At 38.9% G+C, this 20,959-nt stretch overlaps 1 protein-coding gene across 8 annotated transcripts in view; it reads left to right on the top strand.

Annotated features, from left to right (window-relative positions):
- Positions 1 to 20,959, top strand: part of LOC139947467 (phosphatidylinositol-binding clathrin assembly protein LAP-like) — a 56,455-nt gene that overhangs the window by 22,784 nt on the left and 12,712 nt on the right. For 3 of the 8 annotated variants that reach the window (XM_071945385.1, XM_071945383.1, XM_071945388.1), the window contains exons 5-16: positions 1,214 to 1,253; positions 1,756 to 1,812; positions 2,442 to 2,553; positions 3,307 to 3,413; positions 3,841 to 3,882; positions 8,119 to 8,148; positions 10,206 to 10,276; positions 11,263 to 11,455; positions 13,048 to 13,204; positions 14,371 to 14,508; positions 15,917 to 16,039; positions 18,272 to 18,364. In XM_071945385.1, coding sequence (XP_071801486.1) covers positions 1,214 to 1,253; positions 1,756 to 1,812; positions 2,442 to 2,553; positions 3,307 to 3,413; positions 3,841 to 3,882; positions 8,119 to 8,148; positions 10,206 to 10,276; positions 11,263 to 11,455; positions 13,048 to 13,204; positions 14,371 to 14,508; positions 15,917 to 16,039; positions 18,272 to 18,364 — 1,163 coding nt within the window. The remainder of the gene's footprint in view (positions 1 to 1,213; positions 1,254 to 1,755; positions 1,813 to 2,441; positions 2,554 to 3,306; positions 3,414 to 3,840; positions 3,883 to 8,118; positions 8,149 to 10,205; positions 10,277 to 11,262; positions 11,456 to 13,047; positions 13,205 to 14,370; positions 14,509 to 15,916; positions 16,040 to 18,271; positions 18,365 to 20,959) is intronic. The other 5 variants (XM_071945390.1, XM_071945389.1, XM_071945386.1 and 2 more) reach the window with 4 other exon arrangements.

Here is a 20,959-nt window from a genome sequence, read left to right as displayed (position 1 = left end):
ATTACAAGTGTGGGCATAAAATTATTGTAAATAAATTTAGTGCATATTTGCAAGCAATGAGAGATTGATTTGGATTGTATGCCTCATTCCAAATAGATGAGGGCATGACATTAATTTTGTACATAGTCTCTTACAAGATGTTGACCACAGGGCCCGAGGCCAGTGAATTTTAGGTTCAGCAAGTTAATTCATTACTACATGTACGTGTACACTAGACAAGTCTGGCTGTCATATTTTTTTCAATGGAATGAAAAAGGCAATGACACCCAAAAACTATATAACTGGTAAATCCAGGGCTTAACATTTTTCACTTCACTACACTACACCTTCCAGTATACCATGTACGTGTAATATGGTTGATGCTTTTATTTGACCAAGCAGTAAGAATTTGTTGTACTAATTTTGTCATGCTTCAATTTTCAACTGAATTGAAAGACTGTTTTTTAAGATATTTTACACAGGGGGAGGTATTTTTAGTCAATTGAAAAACACAAGACCACTGGACTTGTCCAGAGTTTACTGACCTGAGGCTAAAATGACTGGCCTGTGGTCCAGTGTTAATTTCTAGCCCTGAAGATGTTGGTCTTATTAATGAAAATTCTGGTCGGGTCAAAATTTTGATCTAGGAGCTCTTTGGTCTTATCTTTTGGAATTCTACTCAAAATTCAAGCCCTGGTTCTTTTATTCAGCAATTTGATTTATGTTTAAAGGCAAAGTATCGTTCAATTTTGGAACAGTTTGATTGTTTTAATCCTACATGAATGTATGTAGTTGTGTACATCAAAGTTATTCTGTGAAAATTTCATTTCAAAAGATGGTCGCGTTTTTGAGATATCGCCAAAAATCCTAGGATTATGTCCATGCAGGAAGAATAATGGCAATAGGATTACACAGTCTCTGCCTCAGATTCAAATATTGGAGCTTTAAAACTGATGTTCTTTTACAAAACCAAATTACTTCAAAGTGAAATGTTTCGAAAAGGTTTTATACTATCGAAAGCTGACTGTAGGCTTATAACCAAAAGTTTGTATTGCCATAAATTTTTAGAACGTAAACCTTCCCTTAAACATGTTTAACGAAAGGATTTTTTTAACCTTGACATCAGTTTCATTTAAGAACCACTGTAGGGAATTGAATGGTAATTCAGTTTAAAAACAATTCAAGTACTACTTGAATGAACATGCTGTCTCATATTTTGTTTTCTACTTATTAGGAAAGAAGAGGGGAAATTAAGGACGATGCAAGCAGAAAAGGTTGGTATTCATTTTATTGCATTGTTGACATTTAAACTACAGGGAAAAGAATTGGATCAACATTTACACAACGTGATGTACAATAGATACATGTACAACTGTACTTTTAAACTGTTACACATGGCGTTATGTAATGGGTCCAGATTTTGAGCGTAGCTCTGCATACATTGTACCTTGAAGTGTGGACAAAATAATGCTCGCACTTTGAGGTGCCCTCAGGTGTCACAAAGAGTTATTTTGGAATTTCATATGTGACGAGTGTACGAGTTACTAGCTTATTTTTATTGTATTGCGCCCTCGCAGCTTTTCTGCATGAAGACACATTGACAACTTTCTGTTTAAAATTATTTTTCAAATTAAATCTTCCGTGGTCTAAACTATTGACTTGCCACGTCACAGTTTCTAATTTGAAGACACTGTCACATGTATTTTAAGTTAATGCAGGTCCGATTGTGTGGACACCAATGTGTGGTTGATTGTCTTTTTTCTTTCTCCACCATAGTTGTTGAAAACGCTACCAATCCTGCAGGACCAGATGGATGCACTTTTAGGCTTTGAGGTAGGTGTTTTTATATCGTACTGAGGGGTGAGAATTTTCAGACTTTTATCTGAATTCAGACCTTGTTATATTTGCCTCTTGAAATAAGACTAAAACATACATGTACTCTTTAAAAATTGGATCTGGGTTTTATTCCTTTTTGTCATTAATGATTTTCACCCACGTATTTTACGATGTCCTTTTTCCCTCTTCTTTCTAGTATTTTGTTTTGTTTGTTAGGAGTTTTGGGGCATTTTTGTCTTTGTTTGTTGCTTTGTTGTTGTTTTTGTTTGCTTGTTTGTTTCTTAATTGGTTTGTTTGTGTGTTTGTTTGCTTGGTTTGAACATTTGGGTTCTTTTTTGTTATGAGTTTGTTTAATTTTTTGATTGTTTTATTTCTTTATTTTATTTTTTATTTATTTATTTATTTATTTATTTATTTATTTATTTATTTATTTATTTATTTTTTTTTTTGGGGGGGGGGGGGGGTTCATAATTTGTTTTATTAATTCCAAGCCTTGATCAAGACCCAAGTTGTTGCATCACTTGTTGCATGGGCTGAAAAGATGGTCTCCCTTGAGCCTTATTTTCAAGGCTCAAAGTTGGAAACTTAATTTTTGTATTTTAAATTTGTTTTCCTTCACGTCCCAGATTTCACAAAATGACCTGTCGAACGGAATAATTAACGGGAGTTTCATGCTGCTCTTCAAGGATGTCATAAGACTCTTCGCTTGTTACAACGACGGAATCATCAATCTTCTTGGTGAGTCAGAAATCTACTTCTGAGAATTCTTTTATCGCAATGACTTCCCTCTGTATTGATTGCATTGGTAGTCACATTCATTTAGCTCTGTAAAAGATTTCAAACATGGCCTAATTTCATAGAGCTGCTTAAGCAGAAAATATTGCTTAAAGGCAGTGGACACTATTGGTAATGACTCAAAATAATTATTGGCATAAAACCTTTCTTGGTGACGAGTAATGGGGAGAGGTTTATGGTATAAAACATTGTGAGAAACGGCTCCCTCTGAAGTGCCATAGTTTTCGTGAAAGAAGTAATTTTCCACGAATTTGATTTCGAGACCTAAGATTTAGAACTTGAGGTCTTGAAATCAACCATCTAAACGCACACAACTTCGTTTGACAAGGGTTATTTTTCTTTCATTATTATCTCGCAACTTCGATGTCTGATTGAGCTCAAACTTTCACAGGTTTGTTTTTTTATACATGTGTTGAGATACACCAACTGTGAAGGCTAGTCTTTGACAATTACCAATAGTGTCCACTGCCTTTAACAATTTTCTGCTCAGCAGAAATTAGCAGGATACCAGTCACAACTTGTACATGTGACATGAAAGTTTAGCCGGTAAACGTGTATTTGTAATAATAATTTTGTTAGGCTTGTAGCAGTAGCTCCTCTGTGGGCTTAAGCAGCTTGACAAGATATAGGCCAGACTATCTCTGAATAGCAAATGCTGTGCAAGTGGTAACAAATTCTTCTTTTGTTTTTTTGCAGAGAAATTTTTTGAAATGAATAAAAAGGACTGCAAACAGGCGCTTGACATCTACAAAAAGTTCTTGACGAGAATGGAGAGAGTGGCTGAGTTCCTTAAAATAGCAGAGGTAATTTTACGTTTATTATATTTATATTTATATATGCCATTAAGGTTGTCCACATTTTATGCAATTTGTACCTTCCATCCAACTGATTAAATTTTACGGAATTGTCCAGATTTTTTAGATGACATCCCACACAAAAATCAGAGTATACCTATTTCTCTTTCTTTAAACTCTGATGCGATGCGGGTATCCGTTTTTATCGGAGTATAATGTATCCAGATCAAGATTCTCACAAGTTTGGTTTGTCACAAACCTGTTGGAAGTTCAAAACAGTTCAAAACTTGAAACATCTTTTAATAGTTCTGAGTGGGAAAACTAGTCCCCCGCTAGCATGTTTCTGATGTACTTAAACTGCATGGTTAAGCTTATATCATCTGGTTTGAGTTTCACTTAAAACACATATTCTCCTTGTTTCTTTTCCTCAATGTAGAAAGTTGGCATAGACAAAGGTGAAATTCCAGATTTAGCACAGGTAAGACTTACTAACCTCAAATGGGCAAAGCCTGGTACCTATTTGCTTTACACACTCTTTTGTAATGGGAGACTTTGGGACACTAGACAGCAGCATGCAGACCAAAGGGTGAAGTTCCTGTGTCATGTAGCTCTTTGAGCTTGCATAGTAGTACACGCAGACACTAAACCTTGCTCTTGAAGATGCCCAGCAATTTCATCATTTGTAGTTTTAGTGTACTCAACACATGGTATCATACTTTGCACATTGGCACTGTAACCACTTACATGTACATCTAGTATGGTAGGCCCTTTGGTAGGCCCTTTGGTAGGCCCAAGCTCCAAAAGCGCCCGTTTATTGTCAACTTTAAAGCCATTGGACACTTTCGGTAAACAGTGTTGTCCAAAGACCCACACTTCGTGCATCACAACTTATATATAAACTAACAAATCTGTGGAAATTTAGGCTCAATCAGTCATCTGAGTCGGGAGAAAATAACAGGAAAACCCACCCTTGTTTCCGCACGTTTCGCCGCGACAGGACATGTGTTTACTATAAATCTGTAGTTCTCGATGTCGAGAATTGATAATTGTTTTAATGTTTTCTCAAAAAGTAAAGCATTACATGAAATAATATTTCAAGAGAATTCTTTTACTATTACCTTCTGTAAACCATGTAAGTTATTTGTAAATCTGTGAACTTTTTTTCTGTTCCGAAAGTGTATGATGGCTTTAAACTTTTTTCCGAAACAAAGAAAAGTTTTGCACATTCACAATGAAGAAGAACCCTTGCAATGCATCAATGAGTCTCTGCACGAACCGTATTCAGCACTCTGTGATTTAATAGATGTTAATTGCAAGGGTTGTGGGTTCGAATCCCACCCGAGTAACATGCCTGTGATATTTTTTCACAGGACTCGGGAAAGTACTGAGTATACAGTGCTAACACACATCGGTGTATGGGTAAAAACCAAAATTAGCACTCTGTGATTGTTTATATGGCACAGGAAAGCACAGTCAAACCTCATATTACTAGTATTCTTAGTTTACTTATCTCCACACAAGTCGATAAATTGCACGCTAAAATTTAAGGGAAAACAAATTGTAAACTTGTAAAGAAAACGCAATTAACTTTTTCATTGATGGCAATGAGAAGGTTGGCAGGGAGTTTTTTTTTCAGAATGGGCACATCAATTCTATTCAGGGGGGATCCAAAGAAAATGTCTTCCCTGATGATTCTCAGTCATGTTCAGAGAAAAAGTCACACAAATATCAACATTCTCTTTGAAAAATAATCATTCAAAATCAACTTACCTGTTCCCTAAAATCAACAAGATAAAATAAATAAGTGAAGCATGGATGGCGTAGATTAACCAGAAAAAAGAAGAAAAAAAAACATTTTTGAAGCTGCTTCGAGCAGACAACAAAACCTCCCTGCCACCTCAAAAAACGCCCACAAAGTTATTTTTCCAATAAACCAGCAGAAAGGAAAACTATCCACATCGGACCATTTAATCACTAAATACATGTGCACACTGAAATCATGATGGTACTATACATGTACATACACACATGCCTTGGGGGTTTACATGCAAACCTGCTACGTGCAAAACTTAACCTGCAGAAAGTGAAAGCTAACATTAGAAACAATGCGGACTCTTTTCAAAAGTCATCGGTAACAAAAACATACTTCCACAGTATGGGAGCTTTATGCTTTTGTCAATATAGGTCAATATTGGTTCTGTGAAGCTCAAGCTCATTTAATTATGTGCTTTTTCTATGAAGAACAATCCTACTATAAGGTCAATGACCTGTGCAGATCTCAAGGGGAAAAAACCTAACATTGTTTCAAACGCAAAGTGTGATGCAGATGCGCTATATTTATTCTGAGATCAATTTGAAAGTCACCAGGGCCCAATTTCATAGAGCTGCTAAGCACAAAAATCTGCTTAGCATAAAATTTCTTCCTTGATAAAAAACAGGATTACCAACCAAATTTCCATTTGTTGCAAAATGGTATTTAGCTGTTGTTTGCTTATCCTAAAAACCACGTGGAAATTTGGTTGGTAAGTCTGTTTTTATCGAGGCCAAAATGTCATGCTGAGCAAATTTGTGTGCTTAGCAGCGCTATGAAATTGGCCCCTGTTAAGAAACTTGCAATGGTTTGTGTGCACTCTATGCTACTGTCTGTCCTATAGTCGCGGTTGGAATTGGTCAGCATTAGTTTTGTAAAGCTCAAGTTAATTTTATATACTGTAATATAGTGTGATGCAGAAGCGCTATATTTGTTGTGTATTCCACTAGTGAGCTTTTGATAATCCAGGCCTGATACTTCACGGAGGCAACGAAGGCATTTGCCTCTGTTGCCCCTTTTCATTGCCTTGGTGCCCTTGAAATGCTCCAGTAGAAATTTACAATTTCCTCATAGGGTGCCCTTTGCCAAAGAGAATATGCCTTGGTGCCCTTGCCCTTTCAAAAACGAAGCATACAGCCCTGATAATGAATTGATCCTTTGAACAACCTCCGCTCAAAGTAGTGTACATGTAATACGCAGAGTTAGAACGAACATGGCAATATGTGATATCGACTGCACAATATGGTTATTTTATATCACACTGTAGTTGCCATGGATCGACCAATCAGAATCCAGGATGCACATTTGTTTGACGACAATGCTTTTGTTGTCGTTGCAATTTTCCTATTCATACTGCATTGAAAGCATGCTTGTTGTTTTGTAGTGTTCCATTCGCAAAAGGTGGTTGATGCGATTTCCAGAATCTACATGCCATGTTTCCTCTGTGCTTGCGTTGATGGCTTTGCATCTTTTTGATTGAACATGTAGCACCTTATGGTTTCCGGTTTGATTGTCAATACAAACAGCTGTTGCTGTTGAATGTCATTAAAGGGAAGGTACACGTTTGGTAATTAGTAATTTACTCATAACAAGTATTAACTTAAAAACTGACTTGGTAACGAGCATTGGAGAACTGTGTAATAGTATAAAACATTGTGGGAAACGACTCCCTCTGAAGTAATGTAGTTTTTGAGAAAGAGGTAAATTCTCACTGAAATAATAAAAGACTTCTAGCTAGAAGTCTTTTATTCCTATCTGAAAGCACACAAATTCGTCCAACAAGGGTGTTTTTTCTTTCATCATTTTCTCGCAACTTCGATGACCAATTGAGCCCAAATTTTCACAGGCTTGTTATTTGATGGTTATGTTGGGATACACCAAGTGAGAAGACTGGTCTTTGACAATTACCAAACGTGTACCTCCCCTTTAAATCAATTCATAATTTTTTTCTCAATTTTAATACTCGTCCTTGATAGAATTATGAAGTACAGTGTGTATGCAACACAAATCTACAAAACAATGTGGATTAAAATTAATAACTCAGTGGTGGAAATGTGTTTCCAGAATCTGGCGAACCACGCTGGTAACATCATTAATGGTCTTAGAGGTCTGTACCAGGTGCCCTTTTACCGGTACTCCATTAAAAAAATGTTGTAGTGTTTTTCCAAGGGCCTGTTTAGACGGTAGACCAGCACTTCTTTTCAAGAGAGATTACTACATGTACATGGTTGTTACTCACAAACTTATTTCTCTCAAATCGAATATTGTTTGAGCAGGGCCCAATTTCATGTCTCTGCTTGCCTCTGAATTCTGTGCTTGCAATCACCATTCTACGCTCACTGTGCAAGCGCCAATCTCTGCGACAGCTGTGTAAGCAAAGAATGCATAGTAACCTGGAATATACATGTGTACACAAGCAAAAATTCACTGCTTACCCATGAAATACGCTTGACCCAAGCACAGAATTCCTCCGTCATGTCCCCAAACACATATTCTTTGTTTAAGGTATATATGTTAGAAGAGCCAGGATAATGAGCCCAGGGCCCAGTTTCCTGGAGCTGCTCAGCACAAAAATTTGCTTGGCATGAAGTTTCTTCTTTGATAAAAACAGGATTACCAACCGAATTTCTACTTGTTGCATATTGCTTGTGACTGGTATTCAGCTGTTTGCTCATCCTGAAAATCACGTAAATTTTTGTGCTTAAGCAGCTCAATGAAATTGAGCCAAGGTGTGACACTGGTCCAACAAAATGTCTGGCATGCGTTTCCGTATTTCTGCATTGTTTGAAATGTAAAATATACAGTATCTTGCCGTGTGTCTGTGAAGTATGTGACTGTATTGCAATTGCATGGTCCCACTATTTGATTTAAATCCCTGCCCCCTTTCGTTGCCTGTCGTTACAGTTTTTGGACGTACCTGCCGAGTATAAAAGTGTGAGTCCCCCCTTGTCTGTTTACATTTGATTTGCGGAGCCTTATACCACACCTTCCCTTGCATGCATTATCATCTTCTTTTTAAAGGAACACATTGCCTTGGATCGGTCGAGTTGGTCCTTGAAAAGCGTTTGTAACCGTTTGTTATAAAATGCATATGGGTAGAAAGATGTTGTAAAAGTAGAATAACAATGATCCACACAAATTGGCCTCGAAATTGCGTGGTTTTCCTTTTACTTTGTGAACTAACACGGTCGGCCATTTACGGGAGTCAAGGCAATGTGTTCCAAGGCAACGTGTTCCTTTAATAATGCACCCTGCTTTGGAAGTCCTCTGGAAAAATTCTTTAGTTGGCTGGATTTGATTTGGTTTTGTTTGTTTTCTTTTCACCGGGTCCTTTTTTGTCTTCGTTTTATTTTACGGGTAAAGGGTTGAGCTTGTATACATAGCCTACATGATAGGAGATAACTCTTTAAGGGAGCAGCTAAAATAACATTTTTGTTTCAATAGTTCTTCTAATCATAAACTGTATGTGGCAAACACCAGAGTGAGGAACATTGGTCAAAACATTTTCCACTAAAACTGAGAACAGCCAATTTAATAATTAAAGGTTCAGACCTTGGTCAAATTTCATAGAGTTGCAATAAGCACAGAAGGTTCATGTGGCTTTAGCATAGCAAATTTATGTTTACCATATTCAAGGTTACCTGCCAAAAAAATCATTACATGTATCATTTGTGACGGGTATCCTGCTATGCTAAGCAGAAGTTTGTTAAGCATTATATTTTGCTCAAGCAACTCTATAAAATTTGTCCCTGGGCCCAATTTCAAGGTGCTGGTTACCAAGAATTCTGCGCTCACAGCATTCTGTAAGTGTGTATTTGTGTGGGACCATAGCAGGACATTGTAAGCGCAGTGTTAAACAGTAAGCAGTGCCAGGACATCGGTCTCGGTTTTCATTTCTAAACTCATCTCATGATATTTGTTTGTCTACCACTATGCAACGCTACTAGGTCGAAGTGATGTTAACACTGTTAATAATAACATATCTAACAGCCACAAGTGGACATACTTTATTACTTTCGCTGCAGTTTTTTCTTGAACTGTCCTAAAATCAAAAGTAACAATGCTGTACCTGCTACTTATGTATCGGTGCATTAATTTCTTATCCCCATTTTAGGATTTATAAATCAATCGCATAATCATTAAATCTACATTGCCTATATTATAGCGCAGACCCATGCATGCATGTCAGGGGGTTCCCTTAACTTTTTGTATGGCCAGTAACCCTAGCCGTAGGCGCTAGACTTAGACACAGCTTATAATGTGTTTAGTTGCCTCTAGTAATAACAACCTCTATATTGAGATGCAAGCGGGTTTTGGTTTTAAGATTTTAACAATATTAAAATATTAATTTAGAAATGATTTACCTGTATATATTGACACCAATGAGTTACAATAATAGCCAACTGAGGAATACATGTAATCTCATGTTTTGTTTTGCAATATCATTTCACTACATTGACCCGATTCACAAGTACAAGCATTTGGTTCATAACTGATAATAAAACCATGACGCCACCAAACCATGACCTTATCGCGAATACTCGGGCATGTGCTAGGCGTGGAATGAGGTGCATGCTGGTCTAGCTAGCGATCAAGTTAGCTAGACCAGCATGCACCTCTTTGAGCAGTTGGCGCTTGTGCAATGGGTATTTGCGAAAAGGTCATGACACCTCCATCGGCAGGCTTGTACACCTCCAGTCACAATGCAGGGTCTCACCTCTGCAAACCCTGGAATTTGTTGACTTTTGTAGCTTCAAATAATGCACACATTTCATGATTCACGTGAAGGTGCGTGCGTGGTTCAATTAATGAACATGCAGTTCACAATTGGCATATGCATCATGCAGTCATTGACTTCAACTGTCTGTTTCAAATTGCCTAGTAAGTTTGTACGGCAACCCAAAACAGAGCTTCATTCGCACTGGGTGATGTTCAGCTGTGTGCATGTAACAGTCCATTAATGGTTTTTCCTTTTTGTTATTGTCCTAAAGGCACCTAGTACTCTCCTAGACGCTCTTGAGGCACACTTAGCTTCATTGGACAGCAAAAAGGCTTGGACCAAGTAAGTCAATTTCTTGCATGAATGAGAACTTTCAGACTTTATCTGAAGTAGGAATTATTTGTTGTCTAAACGTACATGTAGCTAATACTTTCTTCTGATGTAAAGGAATGCTACTTTCTTATCTCAGTCTAGCGCTAAGGATGGTGAGGTCGATTTCTCAAAGATAGTCCTAACTTAGGACCAGTTCTAGGACTCTTCAGGAGCTACTAAAAACACATGGCTAGTCGTAACTCTTCCTAACTCGAGATAAGACTAGTCTAAATTCTTTGTGAAATCCATCTCTGGGGTGGATTTCACAAACCGTTGAGACTAGTCTTATCTCGAGTTAGGACGAGTTAATCATCATATAACTTAGGACTAGCCTTAAGTTTGTTATATCTCATACTACTAGTTCTATAATTATAATAATAATTGTGGCTTCTTATATAGCGCACATGTCCGTCACCCAGTGACGCTCTTTGCGCTGTAACATACAGTATTTCCTGCCAGATTGTGGGACTACGTTTGAATTATGAGACCTAATTCTGATAGCACCATGTAATGCTTTACAAGATGCTGTGGCGCAATTTGCTGCCGATCGACCAGGAACACCTGGGCGAACCCCTTCTCTTTTCGATAAGTGCACTGGGTTCTGATACATGCGTTACATAACACATGGGACCAACGGCTTAACGTCCCATCCGAAGGACGAAGCAATGGTTAAGTGTCTTGCTTAAGGACACAAGTGTCATGGCTGGGGATTTGAACCCACACTCTGCTGATCAGAAACACCAGAGTTTGAATTCAGTTCTCTTAACCGTTCGGCCACGACACTTCCTTCTGTAACTCTTTGTTAAATTGGCTACATGTATGTTTACACACAAAAAAGCTTAGAATTACCTCCAGTCACAGAAGCTAACTGGAATCTATAACTGTGGGGGACCCAAACAGGAAATGCCTTCATGCTTTTGTTCTTCTCCACCAATTTCTCTCTTTGTCTGATACAGACCAGCGAGTGTCAGCTTGGCGGTGAGCGCCTTCGCCAACTCGGTCTCCCACATCGACTCCCACGAGAAGAGACAAGCCATAGAGGAAGAGAAGGAACGACTCGCCGCCCTGAAGGTAGCCGCCACTGCCGATCAATCCACCACAGATCTCTTCTCAGCTCAGCCACTTAATGTTGCATTGAAGAACACGAACGCAAGTTTTTTACCACAAACATTTCTGAATGCACTCTCTGGTGTTTTTGTTCCAATCCCTCCGTTCCGTTAACCCTTCCTTATATATCTGTTTTTGGTGTGTGTTAAAGAATGCATGGCCCAAATGAATCGTTTTTCCCACTCCCTTCGTTTCAATTCCTTCCAGTTTTTTACCACAAACATTTCTGAATGCACTCTCTGGTGTTTTGTTCCAATCCCTCCGTTCCGTTAACCCTTCCTTGTATATCTGTTTTTGGTGTGTGTTAAAGAATGCATGGCCAAAAAGAACTCATTTTTCCCTCTCCCTTCGTTTCAATCCCTTCCTTGTACATGTATCTGTTTTTGGTGTTAAGTGCATGGCAAAAAAAATATATATTCATTCCAATATCCCTTCCTATATAATCTGACTTTGGTGTTTGTCAAAGAGTGCATGGCAAAATAATTTTTCCCTTCGTTTCGATAACCCTTCCTTATACACTGTATCTGTTTTTGGTGTGGTCAAAGAGTGCATGGCGAAAAATACATTTGTTTCCCCTCCCTCTTTGTTCCGATCCCTTCCTAATATCTCTTTTGGTGTCTGTGAAAGAGTGCATGGCAACAAATTCATCCACAAAGGCTTCAAAGTCATTCTCATTTAGGTTATATTTATTTTCATTTGGTTCAAATTCATTTGGTTTGAAGTCATTCTCATTTGGTTTGAATTCATTCTCATTTGGTTCTGAATTTATTCTTGTTTGAAATTCATTCCCAATTGGTTCAAATTCATTCTCATTTGGTCAAATTCAATCTCATTTGGTTTGAATGAATTCACAATTGATCCAAATGCATTCTCTTTTTGTTTTAATTCATTCTTAATTGGTTTCAAATTCATTCTCATTTGGTTTGAATTCATTCTCATTTGGTTTGAATTCATTCTCATTTGGTGTGAATTCATTCTCATTCAGTTTAAAGGCAGTGGACACTATTGGTAATTGTCAAAGACTAGCCTTCACAGTTGGTGTATCTCATCATATGCATAAAATAACAAACCTGTGAAAATTTGAGCTCAATCAGTCATTGAACTTGCAAGATAACAATAAAAGAAAAAACACCCTTGTCACACCAAGTTGTGTGCGTTTAGATGGTTGATTTCGAGACCTCAAGTTCTAAACCTGAGGTCTCGAAATCAAATTCGTGGAAAATTACTTCTCTCTCGAAAACTATGGCACTTCAGAGGGAGCCGTTTCTCACAATGTTTTATACCATCAACCTCTCCCCATTACTCGTCCCCAAGAGAGGTTTTATGCTAATAAATATTTTGAGTAATTACCAATAGTGTCCACTGCCTTTAAATTCATTCAAAGTGGTTTGGAAATGGCCAAGCTAACTGCTGCTTTCACAGTGACTAGAATACGTTTTGTTGGCTAGTTTACTGAATCTCAATTTACCAATTTGAGAGATTTGCTCTTTCCAGCTTGGCATTTATATCCCCTTGTTTTAGCTTTGCTGAATTCCTGCCTTGGGAAGATCATCTAAACAAATAAACCAACAAACAAACAAACAAACAAACAAACAAACAGACTTCATTATTTGTTGTTATGGTTATTTTGACAGGCGAAGCAGATGCAAGACCAGAACGATGTGCAGAAGGCACCCCAGCAGGTCACGCCAGCACACAACAATCCCTTCCTCTCCTCCCCTACCACCTCGCCAGTCCATCAACCAAACACAACGGCAGTCTCTAGAGATATCTTCGGCGCTCCACCACAAGGTATTTCATCCTCCATTTGTTGCTCTTTCTTTAATTTTTGTGTTAATGTCCATACATTTAAATTCCATTCATTAGTATAATCTGTAAACTCAATAGGCCATGAAGAAAGGCCCAAATGAGCATAATCGGTGCACCAAGCATTCTAGTGAAGTCAAGTGACTCCGACAATCATCATTTTGCCTCAAGAGGGCAGTTTCCCAATGTTGTCAGTATACATTATGACACAGTTGTATTGGAAACGCTGCAGGTCTGGTTGTGGTTTCCGTCCTCTGATTTCTTCCCATTGTTGTTGTTTTTAAATGGTGTTATTATTATCGTTTGTTTAGCATTCACTGGATATATACATGTATTGTTGTGTTTACATTGTCTCTGCTTGCGCCTTGAACATCTGTAAAGATTGATTTGGCGCATTACAAATACCTACTATTATTATTATTTATTTTTAAACATTGCCATAACCTTTGATTTCTGCTGATTTCCTCTTTTTATTTTCAAAATGGTGCCATAGTAAACTGAAAAAAAAACTGTACAAAAGTTAAGTGTGATCGGCCATTTTTTTTTAAATATTTTTTTTTTGCAATACAAAAGTTGCGTGTCTGTTACAGGTTGGCCACTGAGCAAAGGTATTGATCATATCGGGAGACCCGCAAGATTAGGGCTAAATAGCTCAGTTGGTAGAGAGCCGGCACATTAAAGACACTAGACACTATTGGTAATTGTCAAAGACCAGTCTTCTCACTTGGTGTATCTCAACATATGCATAAAATAACAAACCTGTGAAAATTTGAGCTCAATCGGTCATCGAAGTTGCGAGAAAGTAATGAAAGAAAAAACACCCTTGTCACATGAAGCTGTGTGTGTTTAGATGGTTGATTTCGAGACCTCAAATTCTAAATCTGAGGTCTCAAAATCAAATTCGTGGAAAATTACTTCTTTCTCGAAAACTATGTAACTTCAGAGGGAGCCGTTTCTCACAATGTTTTATACCATCAACCTCTCCCCATTACTCGTCACCAAGTAAGGTTTTGTGCTAATAATTATTTTGAGTAGTTACCAATAGTGTCCACTGCCTTTAATTGAGAGCTGATAGGTTTAAATCCCATTCCAGTAAATCTTTCTTTATTCACCCCAAAGTTGATAATTTCTTTGTAACGGAACAATTCCAGGAACGGTGACTCAGCCATCAAGTACCAAGCTTTCCAGCGATCTGATTGGTCTGACTCCATCAGCCATGAGTCCGTCCCTACAGGCTCAGCTTGGCCAGCCTAGAATGCCCAACCAAGCACAGTGGGGTGCCTCAAATGGTGAGTTTTGTTTTAGTCTTAAACAAGTTTCATTGTTTTTAAAATTTATTGTTATAAATGTCTTCTTGAATTTTGCCTTCAGTCAACGGTGTGAGACAAATAAAAGAAATGATGAATGATTAAATGAAAAATACCTTATAGAAAGGTTTGCGGTAACACCATGTAATGACTATCTCTAAAGAGTTGGGGTGGTTCTGAAAAGAACCGTTGGTTTTCAACTCGACGTTTCGATCAGTATGCTCTGATACCTTGTTCTTCATACACTCCTCTTCCCTCTACATAGAATAGACTCTTTTTGTAACAATGGCTTCGATGGTGACTGTTTTCCGTGGGAGGCAGGCCTTGAAATAATTCACTGCATCCAGCCTGTACTCGTTTATATTGTATTTGCATACAGTTTTTTGTCAAGGCCATTTTAATATTCCCAGTGAGGGATAATAAAGTTTTTATTTATCTATCTATCTATCTTCTGAGCCGAAATTCTGTTGGCTTTAAAATGCTGGTTGCGATCCTACATGATTCCTGTGTCACAAGGAATGTTGTACAAGAAACTGTGCTTTGTGAGCGGGGGCAAGCCTTATGTTTTGTGTATTGATGTTACAGACCCCAGACAATGTTTTGTGACGCTTTTTCTGTTGTGTCACTGGTTTTAAGTACACTGTAGTACACATGGTGTAAAAAAAATTCTATTGGTACAGGTTTACTTGTATCTGCACCTTTAGGTGGGTTCCTAGTCCCAATTTGGAATCGGTAGAAATGTTTCAATGGAAGTCACAAGTTCTGTTTAACTGCTTAGGATAATAAACGCAGATGCTTAAGTTTCTGTCGTTAATCATGCCTTTTCTAAGAAGAAAGTTGTCGAGTTTAGTTGAGGTTTGCTCAGAGATCTGCAAAAGGTCCACCTGACGAGTGTAACCCTAATGAAGCTCATTCATCAACATTGTGTTACATTTCCCCTGGGATGCCCTTTGGCAGTCTCAACCAATAATTGTTTCGGTTTAAATGTCCTTTGGGTAATCCTGCAGCCGATTTTACGAAACTTTACACAACTGCGTAAGTCCACTAGCGCAACGTTTCTGGAGCAAACTTGCACCATAAACTATTGCGTTAGTCCAATTGAGCAACGTTTATGGTGCAAGTTAAGTTCACTTGCGCAATGTTTATGGCGCAACTTGTGCCATAAACGTTGCCAAGTGAACTTATGCAGTTGCGGAAAGTTCAGTTGCGGAAAGTTTTGTGAAATCGGCTGCTGGCCTATAACCGATACAGTCATTGGTGACAACTGCCAAAATGCACCCCAGATCACCCTCTCACTAACACTTCCACTCTTCCACCTCATCTCTTCATGATTTCCTTTCACTGCTGCGCACTCTTCTGGCTCGTCGATTGCCGTTCACCTCATAAACAGTCCTGACAGCCACCTCCAGTTCGCCACTCCACGTTGCGGCAGCAGGGTCCCCGATACGGGCCTGCGCCTCAGCTCCGGGTAGTTACAAGGAATCGTTTGAGCCGTTTGGAAATGCACAGACAAGTAATCATTTTTGTTTGTACACCAGGCAGCCAGTCTTCATTGAGCTTTTTTTTCTTTGCCTGTGTAAAAAGCTCTTTGAAATTTGCCCAGAGTTGAATGTGATTGTGTACCTTGTCTTGTGGAACCTGTGTTGGTGTGAATTGTTATAGTTAAATAATAGATACAACAATATTGTCTTTTGAACAGCTGTTGTCGTTTTTAAAGATTTTTTATATGTGGACATTTTTTGTGGATTGTGGATCCACATATGTGGATTGTGCTTTGTCCCGGAAAAGATTGTTGGAACGTTGTCTTACCCAGTGTTGATATAAAAAGAGTTTTTTTCTTGATAACTGTATTGACAAATTTTTAATCAATATGCGCAATTTATAAGAATTAAAACTGTTGCATTGAAACAAAATCACTGATGTTTACTAGTTTCTAAAAGTTTTGTCTGTAAGTGTTATTTGATATGTTTGTGATGTGCTTGGTGGTGTGTGTTTAATTGTGTAAATATAACTGCACTTTTCACGTACTGTACATTGTAAGAATTTTTTTCCCTGCTGCTGTGTGCAATTTTGTAAATTAAAATACCGCTTCATCATGCTTACATGTTCGCCAAGGCTGTACAATGAATCTCACTTGTTAGCCATTGGCTTATGTTGTCGTGGCCAAAATAAAACTGAGTGTAGATTTTAGTTTCCAGGATTTATTGACTTTTACCACATGAATTACAATTATGTAAATTTGTATTCAATATGAGCACTATTCCCATTGATAAACTCTTCTTGTTTAAAACCTTTCATTTCAAACATTCCTTTCTAAGATCATTATTTCATCGCTTTCACAGAACGATAATCACTTTCTTTCCCCCCAACCCTCAACCTCGACAACTTCAACCCACACCATCAGTGGACAACAACAACCCTTTTAATGACCCGGAACCATTTGACACCCAGTTCCCTGACCCTGTTCCTCCTGCGCCAGCTCACAACCATTCCAACACCTTCCTGGGTGTGCCCACCAGCGCCCCCTTCCCAAATTTTCTCGAGGAAAGCATTCTGGACCAGGAGGACAAAACGTCGCAGCTTGAGTCGGTGTTCGGAGCGCCCCCTATCTCCCCGGCCGGCACTCCAAAATTTCAAAAGCGGCCGGAGAATCAAAGTATAATACAGAATCTCATTCTGGGTGACCCCCCCCCCTGTCCCAGTTGTGATTTAGTTATCCCGGCATGTCTTGTACTAAGTTGTAAACCCATGCATGCATGTACCTCATGTTGGTGGTACTACATGTAGCGACTGTACCTCATGTTGGTGGTACTTCTTGTGTTGATACCTCATGTGGGTGGTGCTGGCACCTGTACCTCATGTTGGTGGTACTACATGTAGCAACTGTACCTCATGTTAGTGGTACTACATGTGTAGCACCTGTTCCATGTTGGTGGTACTACATGTAGCACCTGCACATTTTGTACCTCAGTGGTCATTATTTTTTTGGGCAATTTGTTTTGTGTGATGTGGATATGTATCAAGTCTTTTAATATCTGGGGGCTTGTGACCTATGTTAAAGTGTTATCTGGACTAAGTTTGACTGACTTTCCTTTTATAAATTTTTTACATTTTTTTATTTGGGGGGGGGGGGGGGTTCTTATTACGCTCAAACTGGGATCTAATACCAGCAGTGTATTTAACAAGAGTGACATTTAAAGGTGATAAATTGTCTGTACTTTGGGGGTCATACCTTACACCGTGGCCCCTACTCAGTTTACACCCCTGTAGTAATAACAACACTTCACCCCTTGCCACACCCACTCCCAATCTAACTGTACTCGCCCTGTTCTCACTCTGTTCTCACTTAACACTAACACACTCTAAACTCATATTTCTTCAACATTGTCCTTATGTTACATGTACATGTAACTTCATATCTCAACCTCACACACATTCATACCATTATGTTTACCTCACACCCTCATGTCAACCTTGAACCCTCATGTTAACCTCATTTTACATGTTACTTTAATCGCTTTTATCTCAACCTCATGCCCTCATACCCATATGTGAACCTTACCCCCCTCATCTTCTACCCTCACACTAACCTCACCCCATGTTTTCCTCACATCCTTATGTCATCTTATATTCTCATGCTAATTTCCCCCAAACCCTCATATCCTCTCATATTAACCTCACACACCCTCCATTATTAACCTCACACACCCTCACATTATTAACCCATTGATTTATTCACACACAGACACCCTGCCCTCGCCTAGCCTGGCTAACACTGCAGAGCCAGTGTTTGACGCAGAATTCCCACAGTATGATGGGGCACAGGCTAACTCCCCAGGTGTGTTAACATCGCTGAATAAAGCTCCAACCACTCAGTCAATTATGCTCTTTTTGATTTCCCGTAAAGAAAATCTTGCTTCAGTATCACCAGTATGAGAAGTTGCTGGTTTTAACTTTCAGAATAAATTCAAATTCAGTTTTGAAACAATATTTTTTGTGTGGTGCGCGTTATTCAGCCTTGGTTGTTTTGGTTTTGTATCTATATAGTTGAACCGGCAAAAAAATGTCTAAAGACATATCACACCAGCTTTGCGCATTGTGTGAATGGGATTTTTGTTCTCCTTTTTTTTTTTTTTTTTTTTTTTTGGGGGGGGGGTGTTTTTTCTTCGTTTACAAAATAGTGATCCTTGTGTCTCAAAAAGGAGAGGATTTTAACAGAAGGTGTTTATCATAATGAAGATGTAGTTACTGAAACCATTTTGAATCTAAAACCTCAGATCAGAAGCTGTTTACAGCTCATTAAGGAAATAAAGCCTTGAAGTTGTAAATATAGATCTACGTATAACTTTGCTCATCACCGACTGAGGTTTGTTGGCCAAGGAATGGTAGAGGTACATGATTGAGTGTTTGTGTAGTTGGAGCTTTACTTCAGGTGCAGGGGTTTGTTGATTCTGGTGCTGGGAATCACTGCTTTTAGATAGAGACACTTCTTTCTGTCTGATGATTAGTTACATGTAGATTCAGCGCTCACATCAGATTGCTTTACTTTCTGCTCATGGCACGGAAAAAAGTGTCTCATAGATGTGTATGCATTGATATGTTGACTTCCTTGTGTGTTTTGCCTAAAACTTCCTTATCCCAGGAGCGATGTAGAACACTCTGGGATTATTCAGTGAGTCACAGGCCGCGTCTGCCACAGGACACGTCAGCTATGGCTGCTACATGTACTGTAGTTTCTAGCTGCATCATTGACAATTGACAAAATAAAATTGTCCTGGCCAGTCACTGCCAATGTCAATAATTTGGACTGGGCCGTAGTTCTCAACATACATGCCATAGATTAAAAGCAGTCAGTGTTTGTATTAAACACCCCATACGAGACACTAAAACAAAATGCCTGTCTTGGTACCAAGAAGGTGCCATTGCTCTCGGTGTGGTACACTGATTTATATGGTTCTAAAAACATGGGTGCTTTGGGTATAGTACTTTGGCTGATATGGGTACAGAATATCGATTGCTATGGGTAAATTACATTGGTTGCCATTGATATAGTGATTCTACATGTATTTAATACATGATTAAGAAGCATTTACCCCAATAAGCCTTTTTGAGGTATGGCGAACGTGATACGCGCGCGTCACACGCCGCGACTGATGCCACGCTCACCATGTTGGTGGTCATTAGGTTTACGTGTAAACGCCGCGTCGCCTAAAATGCACACTTCACTGAATAACATGGGTGCTTTGGGTATAGTACTTTGGCTGATATGGGTACAGAATATCGATTGCTATGGGTAAATTACATTGGTTGCCATTGATATAGTGATTCTACATGTATTTAATACATGATTAAGAAGCATTTACCCCAATAAGCCTTTTTGAGGTATGGCGAACGTGATACGCGCGCGTCACACGCCGCGACTGATGCCACGCTCACCATGTTGGTGGTCATTAGGTTTACGTGTAAACGCCGCGTCGCCTAAAATGCACACTTCACTGAATAACATACGTGCTATTTCTATGGTCAGTACGCACAAATTTACCACAACTTTACAGTGTTGTAGCAATGTGTCCGCCATACCTCAAAAAGGCTTACGGATCTACCTGTACAGTTTGGTGATACTGATAGTTACTATGTTTGGGGTAGTATTCTGGTTTGACTCTATTAGATACTGTCTAATTGAAGGATATTTTCCCCGATCAAGTGGTACTGAGAGTGGTTAAATGGCGCATGTTTGGCGAGTTGTCCTCATTGCATGGCTCCTTTTGTTTTTGTAGAAATGCCTGTGTTGTAGTATTGTTTACTCTTTCCTTGTGTCATGTATGCCATCTTGGTTCTGTTTCTTTCATCTCAAATCTATCAGGTACAAATGTAGGCCCTAGTCGGTTCTTAAATCTTACATGTAAGTCTGTTCTCAAACAGATTACAATATATCTGAGTTTTCTTCTGAAACTATTTTGAGTGATGGTGGAAGATTGTCCACGGCTCCATGCATGCACTTCTACCCTTACCTGTAGTTTATTAGAACTCTTTGACAATTTTGTTAACAATGAAACCTTTTGTCTTTTCTTTTGTAGTCTTCAATTCTAGATACAGTCTTTGCCCAACCTTCTTTTGAAAAAAAATACCATAATATAAGGCCCTATGTTTTGTAGGCCCTATGCCCCACCCAGTGTTTGTGTTGGCCCTACATGTAGGTACTGTTGCTCAGTAGACCTCATGCACCGATGCTCCATGGGACCTAACACTGTTGTTCTGTTGGCCCTGACCATCAACGTGCATTACAGATAGACCCTAAGTACTGGTGTCCCGTAGGCCCTAGGCAGCAGTATTTTGAGGCTCTGTGCACTGTTCTGTGGGCCCTTGGCACTGGTGTTCCATTGGCTCTTGACACTGGTGTTTTGTGGGCCCTTCATGTATGTTCCCAAAGCCC

The sequence above is a fragment of the Asterias amurensis genome, chromosome 14, assembly GCF_032118995.1.
Source record: "Asterias amurensis chromosome 14, ASM3211899v1".
In the NCBI taxonomy this organism is placed as follows: Eukaryota; Metazoa; Echinodermata; class Asteroidea; order Forcipulatida; family Asteriidae; genus Asterias; species Asterias amurensis.
Note: the sequence above shows the minus strand (reverse complement) of the source record. Positions and strands in the feature narration are given on the sequence as shown.